The sequence below is a fragment of the Chenopodium album genome, chromosome 27 (assembly GCF_948465745.1).
Source record: "Chenopodium album chromosome 27, dcCheAlbu1.1, whole genome shotgun sequence".
Lineage (NCBI taxonomy): Eukaryota > Viridiplantae > Streptophyta > Magnoliopsida > Caryophyllales > Amaranthaceae > Chenopodium > Chenopodium album.
The window spans coordinates 33089944-33104836 of NC_137860.1; the positions used below are offsets into that span (position 1 = coordinate 33089944).

A 14893-nucleotide genomic window follows, 5' to 3' on the forward strand; every position below is an offset into this window, starting at 1 on the left:
AGCATATTTATGTTCTTTTTTATTATTTTAATTATTCAACCTCTTTAGTCCATAAGGAAAACAAATAAAGTCTGTATCTTTAGTAAGTGTATATAATTAAACATCTAAGCACACCTACCAAGTTTTTGAAAGGCGTACCTATCTACTCAAGGCATTGGAAGCAAATGGTTTTTAAAAAGTGTTCAAAATTACAATCAACATTTTTCTAGTGCTTTGGCAAGGTTTGAATTTTTAGGTTTACTAGAACTCATGTCATACAATCAAGTAGAAAACTAGCGGAACATAAATTTTGGAAAAATTGAATTGGGTTCTACTCCCATTAAAGAAAGAACAAATCTAAATATGTATCTCATCAATCATTTCTTCATGACTCGTTTTCATTTTTTCAGGGCACGTATTTAATCATCAATAACTATTAACTACTACAAGTACGTCGTTAAATATATGTCGTCTAGACGACTATCAGTCTATCATACATAATGTCCGAAATCATAATGACCCCGAGTGCACCTAAAAAAACCAAAAACCCATATTCGATTATTCGATACCATGATGCGTTGAAAGTTGTAACCAAAAACAGAGAATAAAACAATAAAGAAAAGTGGCATCTGTAAATCCCACTCTCCTGGATCATTCATTACCACTACCCACGCTTGCTTCTCCAACATTTTTTCTGACCAATTTTCTCTCTCCTCTTCTTCCAATCTTCTCCATCTTCCTTCTTCTTCTTCACTCGAATTCTCTCTCATACTCCCAAATTCAACAACACAGCTTTCTTCAGAAAGATTATCAATGGAGAGTTCATCGGAAATGGTGGTATTTCCTCTATTAATTGAATCCAATTACAGAGCTTGTACTATTCCTTACAGATTTCCGAATGATAACCCTAAAAAGCCGACTCCCACTGAAATTTCCTGGATCAATCTCTTCGCTAATTCCATCCCTTCTTTCAAGTAATTTATTTTTTAATATCATTTCTTGATGTTTGATTTTGTTTCGAATTTTGAATTTTTGTGATTTGCGAATTGGATGTTTGCGTAATGTCGTAGTGAGATTTTTTGATTTTCAAATTTTAGCTGGTGTATTATTAATTGGATTCAATTCTTGTTGTTTTTACTGATTAAATGCTATAGTTTCATCTATTTTAGTAGAATTCAAGCATTATGATCATCAAATTTGTCGTTTTTCTGTTTTTATTTATTTAATGTTTTTTGAGGAGGAGGTGGGGATTGTGGTCATTTTGACCTTTAACAGATCGAGCGGCTCTTTTCTTCTCAAACTTATTAACCCGTATCTGAACTTATCGCAATTTATTTTAAGTCGTGTATCGAATTCACTAGCATTAGTGTGAATTAATTAGGCCATAAATTTTTAATTTAATAGAGTGAAATCTGGATAAATATGGCCTAATTCATTTTGTAGAGAAGCATTATGATTCTATGCGGCTTAAATTAAAATTATTGGCTATCTTTCCTTTAATGGAATTGAAAAAAAGGTAAAAGTTTAGGCATTTAAGTTTCATATTTCTCAACTTATTAGCTCCAATCCGAACTTATTAATATGAACTTACTTGAATGTATCAGAACTTATATTAGTTGTCAAATGAACGTATCAACTTATGTTCATCCATCAGTGGGAAAGAATGATAATTGCTAATGTCGTCTCTTATAAGATCAAGTTGATGTATGATGCTGTTGTGAAGTTGTTGAATGCCTAGCTTTATTTTACTATCTATTTGGATAGTGTTTTTTTTTTGCCAAGTGTGCTATACAATGGTGTGCAATGCTACCTTGATGCTCTGAGCTGATAAAGAAAGGCTTTTGTGCTTGGTTTTGTTTCAGACAACGGGCAGAGAACGATAACACAGTGGCAGATGCTAAAGATAGAGCTGAAAAGTTTGCTGAAAGGTAGATGTTACACTCAAGTTTCTATATTTCTGCATGGTTGATTTCCTAACATTGATGCAAATATCTAAAGAAGAGTAGTTAATTCAAGTTGCTTGTGAGATTACACTATAATTATGTTGCTTCTTTCTTAGCCTTTTATTTATTTGACATTCCCATGAATCTTCTTTTGATTCATAATGTCTTACATGATTGTCACTTTACTCTAATCTGTCCAAAAGCAAATTTTTAGTGCACTTATGTGCATAATGTAATTTTTCTTCTATCTTAGTATTTGCCTATTTGGCATAAAGACATAGTAGCTTAAAGTTTTGTGGGGAAACTGGTATTCCTGTATCTATGGTTGGTGAAGAGTGTTAAATTTGTGCTAGAATCAGTACTTTGAAGTTAAGATTTCGAGTGTTTGTGTAATAATGGAAGTGCATTGTTTTTTTGTAAACTTGTAATCCAAATAATACTATTTGACACCATCTGTATTTATGAAGATATGGTGAAATACTTGAAGATTTGAAGAAAGACCCAGAGAGTCATGGTGGCCCTCCTGACTGCATTGTAAGTGATAGTTGTAGTTGTAGCCTTACAGAAGTCCAGCTGAAATAGTTTTTGTGATTTATATATTTGATCCTGGCAATGTTCTCACTGTACCTTTCCCTTTCTTCTGCAACGTAGCTACTCTGCAGGCTTCGGGAGCAAGTGCTTCGGGAATTAGGTTTTAGAGATATATTTAAGAAAGTTAAGGTAATAGATTTGGTTATTGTTAATTTTTTAGCTCTTCCAATGTTTGGATCATCGCATATAGTCTGCATTATAAATTTTTTATGAGATGAGTTTGATACTTGTGCTGTACTGCTGTTGTACAGTTGGTCAATATGTCTACTTGATTATATCGTTTCTATAATATGTAGGATGACGAGAATGCAAAGGCTATATCTTTGTTTCGCAATGTGGTGAGTCTTAATGATGCTATTGAGGATCCAGTTAAACGCTTGGAGAATCTGGTCAAAGGAATATTTGCTGGAAACATATTCGACCTTGGCTCTGCAGAGGTACTCCTACTTTGTGTTGTATACGTTGATCAGTCTTCTTAGTACTTGATATGATAACTTTTTTTGCTCATCTTAAAAATATAATTAGCCAGAAGTATTGGATTGTAATTGGATATTTGTAGATATTTTTAGTTTTTTTTTAATTAATTTTATTTTATCAATATAAGCATAAAAGGTTCATCTGCAATCTGTTCTTCCTTCTGTTGTCAATGTAAAATATTGGCATGCTGATTTTCTTTTGCTCTGTATACTGTGTAGCTTGCAGAGGTATTTTCAAAGGATGGGATGTCCTTTCTGGCCAGTTGTCAGAACCTGCTCCCTCGACCTTGGGTAGTTGATGATCTTGACACTTTCAAACTGAACTGGAGTAAGAAGTCTTGGACAAAGGTGAGTTCTTAATTGGATTAATAGTGCTGCATTCAAATTTGCCCTTACTCATAAATCTTGCGCTGACAATCAGTCTGTTTACTTCGATATGACAGGCTGTGTTTTTTGTTGATAATTCTGGTGCAGATATAATCTTGGGAATTTTACCATTTGCCAGGGAATTACTACGCCGTGGTACACAGGTTTGTTTTTTGCAAGATTTGCACACTATGTCTCTTAACACTGGTGCACACACATCTGCACTAACAAACCTACTTGGAGGATTGCAGTCCTCCAGAATCTGAAGCCTTTCACATCACCTATCAATACGAAATCATATGAAATTGGTCCTCAACCATATGATTGGCTCACACTGTGACATATTGACATTATCTGTATAATGCAAATGAATTCTTTCCTGTTACAGTTGTCTTGCAAATCTGTGTGGTTTGTCTTTGTCAATGAACTATATGTATGGAAAGTTGTGCCTGTTGAGAATGGTGCTTTACAGACTATGATATGGCTTGGTTCGCAGAAGAGAATTATCCCTTTTAATGTGCCTTGTTCTTGTAAATCAATCTTGTTTGTGTATAATAGGACAATATTTCTTGTCAATCAACAAAGTGAGGTTTAATTATAATGAAGCTGTCTCAAAGAAGTAGTTCATTTTAAAAACGATGAGGATTGGAAGAGTATAAGAACTTAATACCAGATGTAATTAGAAAAAGGAAATGAAGTATAAGGGGACACCTTCTGAAGAGTAGGATTAGAATAAAAGATAAAGCCTTAACTGCTGCAATTGGTGATGTTTTTGTGGCCCTTTAATATAGAAGATTGTGCAATGAACTGCTCCCTCGACCTTGGATTGCACCAACTTATAATATGATAGGGGAACAATCTCTTTCAGCTCTAGGTAATTCCTTTAATTTCTATACACATAACAAAAGTATTTGGAATACAGAAAGCTAAGAAAGGTGAGCAATACACTTAAAAACTAATAACCTTCGAAAATTGATTAATAGGATGATGAGAAAAGGCGGTAAAGAGGAAGAAGAGGTATGGCTATTTATGGAAAATATACTTTGAAATTAATAAAGTAAGACTCGAGCATGCATTTATTGTCTAGAAGCTTTAATTTTTGGTTAGCTGTACCTTTCTAATGATCAGCTTTGAGATTATGTTATATTTTATATATACTGTCTGCCAGATGATTCCACTACCTTGATTTCAACATATTCTAATGCTGCTTTTCAATTGATTTGCTGCAGGTTATTTTGGCAGCCAATGAATTGCCTTCTATCAATGATGTTACATATACAGAATTGTTTGATATTTTATCACAGGTACTTTTGCATCTCACACTGTCTTTCTTAAAATCTGTCCATTTGTAATGCCTCTCAATTTATGGGTTGCTGGTATTCCTGTTTTCTTTATCAGTTGAAGGATGAAAATGGACAGCTCATGGGTGTCGATACTTCTAAACTCTTGATTGCCAATTCTGGCAATGATTTGCCGGTCAGTGAAAAGTTGTAAATTTAGCTTTCAGAATTTAAACGCATTTTCTTCTAGAAACTGTTGTATGATGTCCTTCGTATTAACTTTCTGACAGGTCATTGATCTTACAAGTGTGTCGCAAGAACTTGCATATGTAGCTAGTGATGCTGACCTAGTTATTCTGGAAGGAATGGTATGTTAATTTGCCATGCTTCTGATGATTTTTTATGTGTGTGTATACCATAAAACATGCATCTACCCATCAACAAATGTGCAGTATGGGCCAGATGGTCTACTTTTAGCCAACACAAGAATACTGCCTGACTGAATCACAGAACTCTAGTTCGCACATTTCTGTAGGGGTTTGATGTTTTCTCCTTCAGTACTCTAAGCTGGACTGATTGGTTCATCATGAATTCTCGAACTACTTGTCTTACTAGTTATCAGTGTAGATGCCCTTTATATATGAAATTTCTGGTAGCACCAGGCTTTAGAATTTCTGAACTTAAGAACAGACAGGCGCTAGTGAAGCTGTAGGACAAACTAAGCCATGCACTCAGTCTTAAATCCAAATGATGGGTCAATAGACAAGGGCACACCATATGATCTGGCAATCTCAGCAGATTTCTGATTGCTGTCTGGGTCTTTCAGCATTGCTCACTTTGCTTCTTTGGTAGCTGTTATAGGTGATTGGATTCTTTAGAGTGCTATGCAGTCATGAAGAAAATTCAATTTTCAGAGTTTGCATAATTAGGGTATAGTAGTGTCGTAGTGTGTTAATTTGCAAGGCCATGTTTTAAAGTCATAACAACTAGGATTTGAATTTTCCAACAGAGGACCGTTCAACTGGGCTTTTAACCTTCATTTCTGTATCACAATTAAGATTTACTACCAATATGTTCATGTACTATGATTCTACAACTCTTTTTTCATATTATCTTTTGCTTAAGAAGACTATAAACTACTCTGTATAATTCCCTTCTTCCCATATTTTTAGCAGCACTTCCTTATTGGCCCATCCCATATTACTTGCAATACTTCCATTTATTTCATGGACTCAATATTACAAATTATTTTAATTTTTCTCCCCTCCCTTTGGACCCACATCTATACCACTTTCCAGGTAAAAAACATTAATAAAGTGAACCCATCCAGTAACTATAACCCCAAAAAACCACTATGTCCGTTCTTTTTATGCTCTAGTTGGTTAATGGAAACAAGTAATTTAAGAAAATTTTGAAAACGGTTAGAGTATATTTTGGACTTCACAATTTGCCAAGACTAAAATCTACTTTCATTGTTCCCTCAGGATTTCTTAGTCATCAAAACTTCCTGTTGCAATTAGTTTCTTTGTTTCTTGGAAGCTTTGGGCTTTTTTTGTCATTGTGAATTTTAGGTTTTTTGTTTATTTAAGCCATAACTAGAATAGTTATTTGTTCTCAGCTTTCGTTTTATAAATAATATGATAAGTGTGAATACAACTAATTTTAAGTTCTTGGGAAAACGCATATCAACCACAATGAATACCTTAGAACAAAAGCTGAAATCTGGAATTCGTAGAGTTGATGCCTTTTTTTTTTCTTTATATTTTTCTATGTTTATTTTTATTGTAGCAACTTATATTACCAGTTTTTCTGATAAATCCCCCTCACCTATAGAAAATTGCTATAAGAGCTTTGGTATTGGACTGTGTATCATATAATACTGATTTGGATTCCTCGTCACTTTTGCAGGGGCGTGGAATAGAGACAAATCTGTATGCTCAATTCAAGTGTGACTCCATCAAGATTGGAATGGTATATTTATATGTTTTATGCCCCCATCATCTGTGTTTCGTTCAGGAAAGTTTCACATGCATAAACTTACTCATCCCTTGTGCCGGTCACAGGTAAAGCATCCAGAAGTTGCCCAGTTTCTAGGAGGAAGGCTTTACGATTGTGTCTTCAAGTACAATGAGGTCTCTGATTGATGTTTAACTTTAACACCCTCAAAAAGAATCACCTACTCTCATTAAAGTATCACAGATGTACAATATCAGGTCCTGGTGACGTGCTGGTTTTTTTGTACAGCATATTATTAGTATTTCCTCAAGTATTTTGCATTAAACCCGAGGCTGATTCGCTCATGTTGAATGCCATTTTGACAGGCCATTCTAGGGTCTTATTTACACATGTATCAGTATGCTAATGCTCCAGCTGTGGGAACTGAAATACTTTCCATTCTTTTATTGTACTCAAGAACAGTAATACTAATGTGAGAACCAAGAAGATTTCTGAATAAAATGTTATTGAATTTCCAAATTTCTCATGAGAAATACACAGAATGATGATGTCTATAGTATTCAATGATAAACTTTGTATAAACATATACACTTCTTATTGTTTGTTGCTTGGATTGCTGCAAAGGCAGGAAGAAGAGTGATTGAGGAAAGAAATTTCTGACAAAATTATCATTTGTTCTTGGTTGGATAAGATGCCATTTTGTTAATACCACACAGTCCCTCGCGGTGTCCTGTATTTCTCTTCATTCTTATGTATCCTTGTTCTCCCCATTTTGGTCCCCATGAGTTCTTCACAATGATGTAATCTGATCCCTTTGTTGAACCGTACCCTACAGCTGTTACTCCATGGTCTAAAATAGTTTCACAATGCCCGTCAAAAACTCCCTGCATAAAAGAAAAAAATAATGAAGCTGGTACTCGGTAAACGTCTAAGGTCTGTTTTGCTCGCGGTGTCCAATTTCAAAGATGAATCAAGGGTGGGTGAAAACCCCCTTCCTGTTATCTTTTTTGCTCTGTTTTTTTTTTTTTTTTTTGGAACAGTATCTGATGAAAGATGTAGAAATTTGTGCAGGAGAGCTTACCCCGCTGTAAAATTGGAAGTCTCTCCCAGAAGCACCAATTCCGACACTAATAGGTTGGTGAGCGAGTGCCTTCAATAGACTTGCTTCATCATTCCTTGGAACATCTCTATGACCATTAATGGTCACTACTTCCATCTTTTCCTGTGAAAATGTCACATAGATAGACAAAATCGACAGATGAGCATGTTTTCTAGCATATCTCCTAGCAGAAGTGGTTTGAGCTTGTGTAGTACATACCTTTTTTGTTTCACAAGTTCCTTCCTCCATAAGATAAGGATAGTCCTCCTCCTTGTGAAGTCCGCCATTAGAGACTATAAACTTGAACGCGTTATCCATTAGCCCACCATTGCAGCCATTATTGCTAATATCACAGTCTATCAGTTGTTGCTCAGACAGTGAGGTTAGGTTTCCTGTGACAATCTGATTTATGCCCTCGACTGCAGCAACAGTTGAAAATGCCCAACAACTTCCTGCAGTATTGAAATAAAATCAAAGTTCATGAGAAACTTCAAGCTATATACTGTAATGATTTTAAGTTAATGAGGAACATTTTCAGCTTACCACATGCGCCCTGGTTCTTGACTGGTGTAACAGCTCCTTTCGTTCTCCAATCTACAGACTTTGGTATATTCGTTACATCTCTGTAGGTAAAGTCTTCTGAAGAATCCACCTGTTTGTCTTGTGCAACTTTCAAGCCTAAGTACTTATTCTTGAACTCTTGATGGGTCAAATCTGCAAACTCATTCAAGCCAAGCCAATAGCTACTAATACGCTTATTACTTTCATCAATATGTTTCAAGTTATCTTTGAATGCCTCGAACCTAAGCAGCTTCTCTTCGAGGCTATCATAATTTTTCAGGTGCTTTGACATCCATGTTACAAATAGATTGTGGAGTCTCTCTTCTGAACCCAAGTCATCAGGGGAGTAACCAACGATTGAGAAGTCATGAGCGAAAGCTGGATACGCAACTAGAAATACAATGAAGGTGAAATAGAAGATTGTTTTCAGTGGAAATGACATTGTTGATTTGGAAGTAGTAGTAGTACTGTGTGAGGTTGGATTGGTTTGATATGTGCAGAGCTTGATAGGATATTTATATGCTATGGTTTATGTAGTATATTGCTTAGAAGTAAAGACGAGATTAATATCTAAGATAACCAAAACTTTAAGGATGGATCTTTTCTGATATACTTTAGTTGCAAGGTATTCCATTGTTTGTTGGCAGCATAGTTAATTAAATATGATCAATGAGTATCATTTGTTTATTCTACTACTCTTGGAGCATCCTATTCTTGACTTCTTGCAACAACTTTCTCACCCCATATGCAAATTAAGATTAGTGGTAGAAAAAAAAATGGTTTTTAAAAACTGTATTTTAAAGACAATGATGTAGACGAAATTCAATCTCAGCTTTTGAGTATCTCCCTAAACACTTAAACTAAACTAGTTGGTATTATTTATGTATGTATTTAATCATTCTTTGGTAGTGAACTAGTGATCATCACAATCACAATTCCAATTCTATAACATGATGCACATCCTTATTTCAAAAGGATTAAATAAAGGAATCCACAATTAAAATTAAAAGAACATACCTTTTTTTTATTTATTTATTTATTTATGTTTCATGATCTTTAATCACAACCCCCTTTTTTTTTTTTGTGAACTTATTATTTTATTTATTTTACATCAATTAATTACTTTATAACCTTTAATTTTGAATGCCTTAAAAAAAAAAAAAAAAACCTTTAATTTTGAACTGTATTGGTTTTTGGTTTTTTTGGACAGTATATCCTGTCTGGGTAGAGCTCAGCCCAGTAACCCAGTAGACCCGAAAACAAATCATATCCGGATCCAATTATTGCCCAATTTCAATTCCACCCATCAACAATTCCACGTAGCTCACTGTCTCTCTCTGTATCCTCTTCCTCTCAATTTCTTCTCACATTTTCAAATCAACTCATTATCAAATTTCATTGAACATAAAAAACAATCCAAAATTTTCCGACTTTAACCTTATTTATAACAAAATCACACAATTGGAGCAATTTTCCAAATAAATTTATAATCTTTACCCACATTTTATACACTCTTCTTCATATCCTTTCTGCTTAAATTCATCTTATTACGAAGTATTTCATATTCAAATTGATAGACTGATTGAATTTCTTACCCTAGTTCTAATTTCTCTATTATACTTGATGGGTCGTTTTCCATTTTGTTTAAAATTGGGAGGAATTAAAGTTATAGAATTTATGCCCTATTTATCATCCAATCTTTGCCCAAAAAGGGCAATTTTATTTTCAATTAAACCCTTCCAAAACCCAATTGTATCATATACAAGGAATTTCCCAAATTCAAGGGTTTATCATCAAAGAATACTGGGGTTTTCTTCTGCTGCAGGTGAGAAAATTGGAAGTGTGTGTGATAATCTTGGTGAAAATGAAACTGGGTTTTTGAAATTATCAGATGAACAATTGATGGGTCAATGCGAAATGGAGACGTTCAAGTCTTCTGGGCCAGGTGGGCAGCATCGAAACAAGAGAGAGAGTGCTGTTCGTCTTAAACATCTTCCAACTGGGGTTATTGCTCAGGTTTTGTGAAGATATTTTTCTGTTTGTGTAATTTATGTGTTGTTTTTGTGTTATGTTATTGGTTATTTGGTTTATGATTGTTTTGTGTTCAATGTTTAGGCAGCTGAGGATCGATCACAGCATATGAATCGTGCCTCGGCATTGGCCCGGCTTCGCGCTCTTTTAGCTCTTAAAGGTGAGGTTTTGATTTTATGTACCTGTTTTGACCTTAATTTGATTGTTTTAGTTTGGTTGTTCTGAATTTAAGTTTGGAATTTTGAGTTAGACTATGAGTATTTTGCACTATAGCATTTGTAAGTTGATGTGGAGAAACTTGTGAATCAAGTTGATAGGATGCTTTTGCGAAAAGTTCCCAAAATCATGTAGTGATTACGAAATTGTTCTGCATTATATGTGTAAGTGGTTTTGAGTCACAGCAATGCTCGAACTGCTGCCATATCCTCACAATCTCTTTGATTGTATGTTAGTTTGAAGCCCTTTTTAGTTAGTTGAATATTTAAGTATGATGTATAATCTAAAAAGTTTCAAAAGAAGACTTATGAGTCAAGTAGACTTGTACTCCTAGTTTTTTCAGGCTTACTTCTTCTAATTACGTGATTATAAACTTATATTTAGTCTTCGTGAGTAGAATGTTTTCATTATAAATAATGTAAGCAAATGGCCATTTATTGCACCTCAAACATAGAACATTTAGTGAAAAACTAGTTGTGCCTGGAACTATGGTTTCTGAAAAATATTCATTGGAAATTTGTACTTAGCATAGATCTCAAAGCCATGAAATATAGGCTTCAGTAATCTTCACGTAGTAATGCTTTGTATCAAAGGAGGCTTCTCAAAGGAGTAGTGTTGTCCTGTAAAATATGGGTAATTTGGGGAAGTCATTAGGCAACTTGATATGTCTTCTTTGTGATGGTCCTTAAGTTCAGTGTTGGCTGATCGCCCCAAAGAAACTCTTTGGCATGATAGTTTTCATATTGGGCTTCCGAGAGGCAATTTTAGATCTAGCTACATGTACAGTGTAGCCCTTGTAGGTGGCCAATTTAGTTCTCAATAAAATTATATGACTGTCTTTGTTGGTGTCAAACTGTCAACTAGTGGTATGTTTGGTATATTAATTATGTGCCCAAGAGGACTGGGGCCGAGGGCAACTTTAAGAGCCTATTCTCAAATTTTAAACAAATTTTACGGCATGATTTTGTTAAAACTTATAACCCCCTAATTAAGCTTAAGGAGCAACTTTCTGTCTGATGTCATACAAAATTTAGGTTGCTTGACATTTTGAAGTCGCTCTTGAGTTGGGGGGGGGGGGTATCCAATTAGAATTCATTTGAGATCTTTAGATATGACTTTGTGTCAATCCTGTGTTTGCATGGTGCAAACTTCAGGAGCCTTCTGCCTTCCCTCAACATTTGTCAAGATTCTCCGTTGATTACAGAATGGCATTTTAGGCATGAACTATAGCCTTCAAGGCTTCAAATTAGACTTTCTGAGGGGAAAAAAAATGGTTTCTTGGTTAACATAGCTATAAGAGTTGCAGGAAACCTTCCTTCTAACTATGCATTGTAATGATCTTGGTTAACATGACTAAAAGAATTCGCAGGAACCCTTCCTTATAACTATGCATTGTAATGATGTGTCAAAAAGGTTTCTCATCCATGACCTGAGGCCTTTTCTAGGGTCTACTAGTTTTAGATCTGGTGTCACCTATGCTTCATGAGGCTTTAATTATTGAGCTGCTTAAGTTCTTGGTGAGCTCATTACCAGGTTGAACCGAAATCTTATGCTTGATTTTATATCCTTTGAATACGCTTTCCTTGGTGATGGAAATTTTATGTTATTAAGATGACTAATTCAAACCTTATCCTGAAATGATGCTTTCAGAATCATCTATCCCATAGTTATCTAAGATTTTCAACGAATCTCCTCAACACTCTGAAGGTCTTTTGATCATGACTATAGGGTTCTTTACTGTATCAACTAGTATTGTGACACTAATTTGAAAAGACTTTGGCCTTTCTTAATCTTCTGTATGACAGTAAGAAGACCTGTGGATCTCAATGCTTATTCTCCTCCACCAGAGCTTCTTCAAATTCTTCCAACAAAATCTACTATCAGGGGATCAGAATGCGGTCCACAAATTAAATCCAATAATCCAAAATTTGTTGAGGTGATTCATGTTTTTATTAAACATCTAAAATCACCCCCACTATATTTTAAAACAATTATACGAAGGTTTGTAAGACCAAATTTCTTTTTAATGTGTTCAGGGTATGCAAGCATTATTAGATTTAATCTATGCAGTTGAAGGTTCTGTATCAGATGCTTCCAAGTACTTGGGGTAACGTCATAATGTACTTCTGTAAATTCTGTCAACTTTTATATATGCCTTGCTTTGTGTATAGGTACATGGTATTTGTTTTTGTGAGTTAGAGAGGTTCATGCAGCAAAAGACACTGAAAGATATGTTTGATGTGTAAAGATTCAATTATGACTCCCTATAATCTCAATGTGCATTTGTAACTATGTAACTGCTATGTACTTGCAAAGCTAGTGTGGAATCTCTTATTGCTATAAGATGAATCACTTTTTTGCCTGTGTATCCTCTGATCTCCTGATTAGTTTTTAAGTCTTGAAAGTCTTGACTTTAGGACCATATCTTATTGTTGAGCTTGTAGTCTTACATTAGGATTTAAATGCATGAAGGAGCTCCTAGAAAAATGTTATACTGTTAGAATACTCATCTAGCACAAAGGTAAGCTTGCATGTACACATACTGTAATAGACCGACTTTAAGAGGGGGGGTGTAATTTGGTAATACGGGTCAGCCACAACCTATGCAAGTCTATGCTAGAAGGACAATCAACAAGCAACAAGAGCAACAGCAAAGGACAGCAGCAGGGAGCATTTCAAGGCCTCGAGACTCTAATTAGGTAGAAGACAAAATCAATTAAGAAGAAGAGAAGGAAAAGAAGCAACCTTAGTCCTGTGATGTTTATTTATGTTTGTCTAAATTAGCTAAGTTTCACATGTTAAGCCTTAAGGTCATCTTTGACCAGCTTAATATAAGTAGTATGAGTAGTGTTAGGGGAAATTAGGCAGAAAATTGGTAAGGAAAACTTGGAGAGTTGCAACCTTAAGTTGCTAGGAGATTTGCAACCTCAAGTTGCTAGGAGATTTGTAACCTCAAGCTACTACTTGTATTCCTTAATCGTTACTGTTAATGAAGAAGCAGTCCTCTTAATATTGAGCATTATTGAGTAAGATCAGCCTTAGTCTATTACACATACTGTTTATTTAAAGTTGATGATATTGCTATTTACTTGTTGAACTTGTAGGATGAGCACAGGGGCACTGTCACGCCTTATTCTCTCTGATGACAGCCTTCGAGCGGCAGTAAATGAGTTAAGAGCTTCAAAGGTAGCAACTCAAATTATTTAGCTTTTACATGTCTATGGGTCGATTGTCACACTTGGTTTTCTTCTATGGGATGTGTTTAAGTTACTTATCCTGAACAGGTCTATAACCATGTGCATATATTGTATTCATAAGTTAAGTAATACTCAATGACATCATTTCTAGATTTTCAAATAATTCCAATTTCCCTATTATACACCATTGTTAGGCTTTTTGCATATGTGATTTAATAAATTGGTTGCATATTTGGTGATAGGTATATATGAAGCAGGATTTTAAATTTTGGTTTAACTTTTTGCAGGGGATAAAGCCTCTTAAATAACATCGACTTCCTAGGTAGGTTTTTTGCACCTCTTCTTTCTCGATTTTTCATTTTGAATTTTTTTTGGAACTCACAGGTGTAGTATAAAGCATTCATGTTTGCTACCATTTGACTTTGCTGCTGTGAAAAAGTGATTGCACAACTCTTTTTTTCCATCAAGTCTTAAGCGTAATGGTTATTTTCAGGACTGCATCGAGAGTTTGATGTTTCTTCTGGTTATGGAAAACTGGATCACCTGACTGGCTCACCCAGAAAAACTTTGGAATTGGTACTCCGCTTTAAAGATCATGAACCAAGTTCTATTGGCTCGTGATCGGATATTGTTGAACCATTTAATTTTGCAATATCAACCAGACTACTACCCCTGTGTACAGGTTGAGCGATGATAAGCCTTGGGGAATAGATTGGATGGTACAGACTATCAATGCTTTCAGAGTTGCATATGCCATCAACAGCTACTATCACTACCCACTTCAATTTTTGGATTGGCCTGTGTTAAATCCTATTCATATTTATTTTTTAAAGGAAACGAAGATGCTATTTAGGATTGTTTTTACTGGTATCCCTTTTTTTTTTTTTTCTTTTTTTTTTAGGAAATTAATGGTATCATTTTGATACTCAAAAGTTGAAATATTTCAGGTGTATTTTTCATGTATATAATTTTCATAAATTTTACAAATACAAAATTTAATGATATATGAGTATGACAATTAAGAACGGAATTAAGAAATTTAATTTGGCTAGTCTGGAATCTTTTTATATGGTTTGATACTTTGATTATAACATTAATATAAGGGTACCTCATTATCTATTAGTTGCCAACTTACCCATTTATCTGTCAAGCTTTACTACTGCATTCAACTCCTGTTTTCCCCAAATACCGCCACAAG

The 14893-nt window shown here is 34.8% G+C and overlaps 3 protein-coding genes across 4 annotated transcripts; 2 read left to right on the top strand and 1 right to left on the bottom strand.

The window, feature by feature from the left end:
* The first annotated feature begins 603 nt into the window (after positions 1-603).
* LOC145620721 (damage-control phosphatase At2g17340-like) lies at positions 604-7062 on the top strand. The gene is made up of 12 exons (XM_081675432.1): positions 604-953; positions 1842-1907; positions 2390-2456; positions 2574-2642; positions 2810-2950; positions 3209-3337; positions 3433-3519; positions 4585-4659; positions 4754-4831; positions 4926-5003; positions 6544-6606; positions 6699-7062. Exons 1-12 carry the CDS (start codon positions 793-795, stop codon positions 6777-6779), a joined length of 1095 nt encoding a protein of 364 aa, XP_081531558.1. The 5' UTR covers positions 604-792; the 3' UTR covers positions 6780-7062.
* Positions 7063-7129: 67 nt separating this feature from the next.
* Positions 7130-8723, bottom strand: LOC145620722 (cysteine protease XCP2-like). The gene is made up of 4 exons (XM_081675433.1): positions 8234-8723; positions 7910-8142; positions 7673-7813; positions 7130-7475 (listed from the first exon to the last, which is right to left on the bottom strand). The coding sequence occupies exons 1-4, from the start codon at positions 8691-8693 to the stop codon at positions 7260-7262; spliced, it is 1050 nt and encodes a 349-aa protein (XP_081531559.1). The 5' UTR covers positions 8694-8723; the 3' UTR covers positions 7130-7259.
* An 892-nt stretch (positions 8724-9615) lies between these two features.
* On the top strand, positions 9616-14718 carry LOC145620726 (uncharacterized). Of its 2 annotated transcripts, XM_081675436.1 has the most exons (7): positions 9616-10267; positions 10367-10442; positions 12304-12434; positions 12535-12605; positions 13603-13684; positions 13983-14017; positions 14189-14718. In XM_081675436.1, exons 1-6 carry the CDS (start codon positions 9875-9877, stop codon positions 14001-14003), a joined length of 774 nt encoding a protein of 257 aa, XP_081531562.1. In that variant the 5' UTR covers positions 9616-9874; the 3' UTR covers positions 14004-14017; positions 14189-14718. The 2 variants fall into 2 exon arrangements, with proteins under 2 accessions (XP_081531562.1, XP_081531563.1); XM_081675437.1 differs by lacking the exons at positions 13983-14017; positions 14189-14718 and having other exon boundaries at positions 12535-12626.
* The last annotated feature ends 175 nt before the right edge of the window (positions 14719-14893 follow it).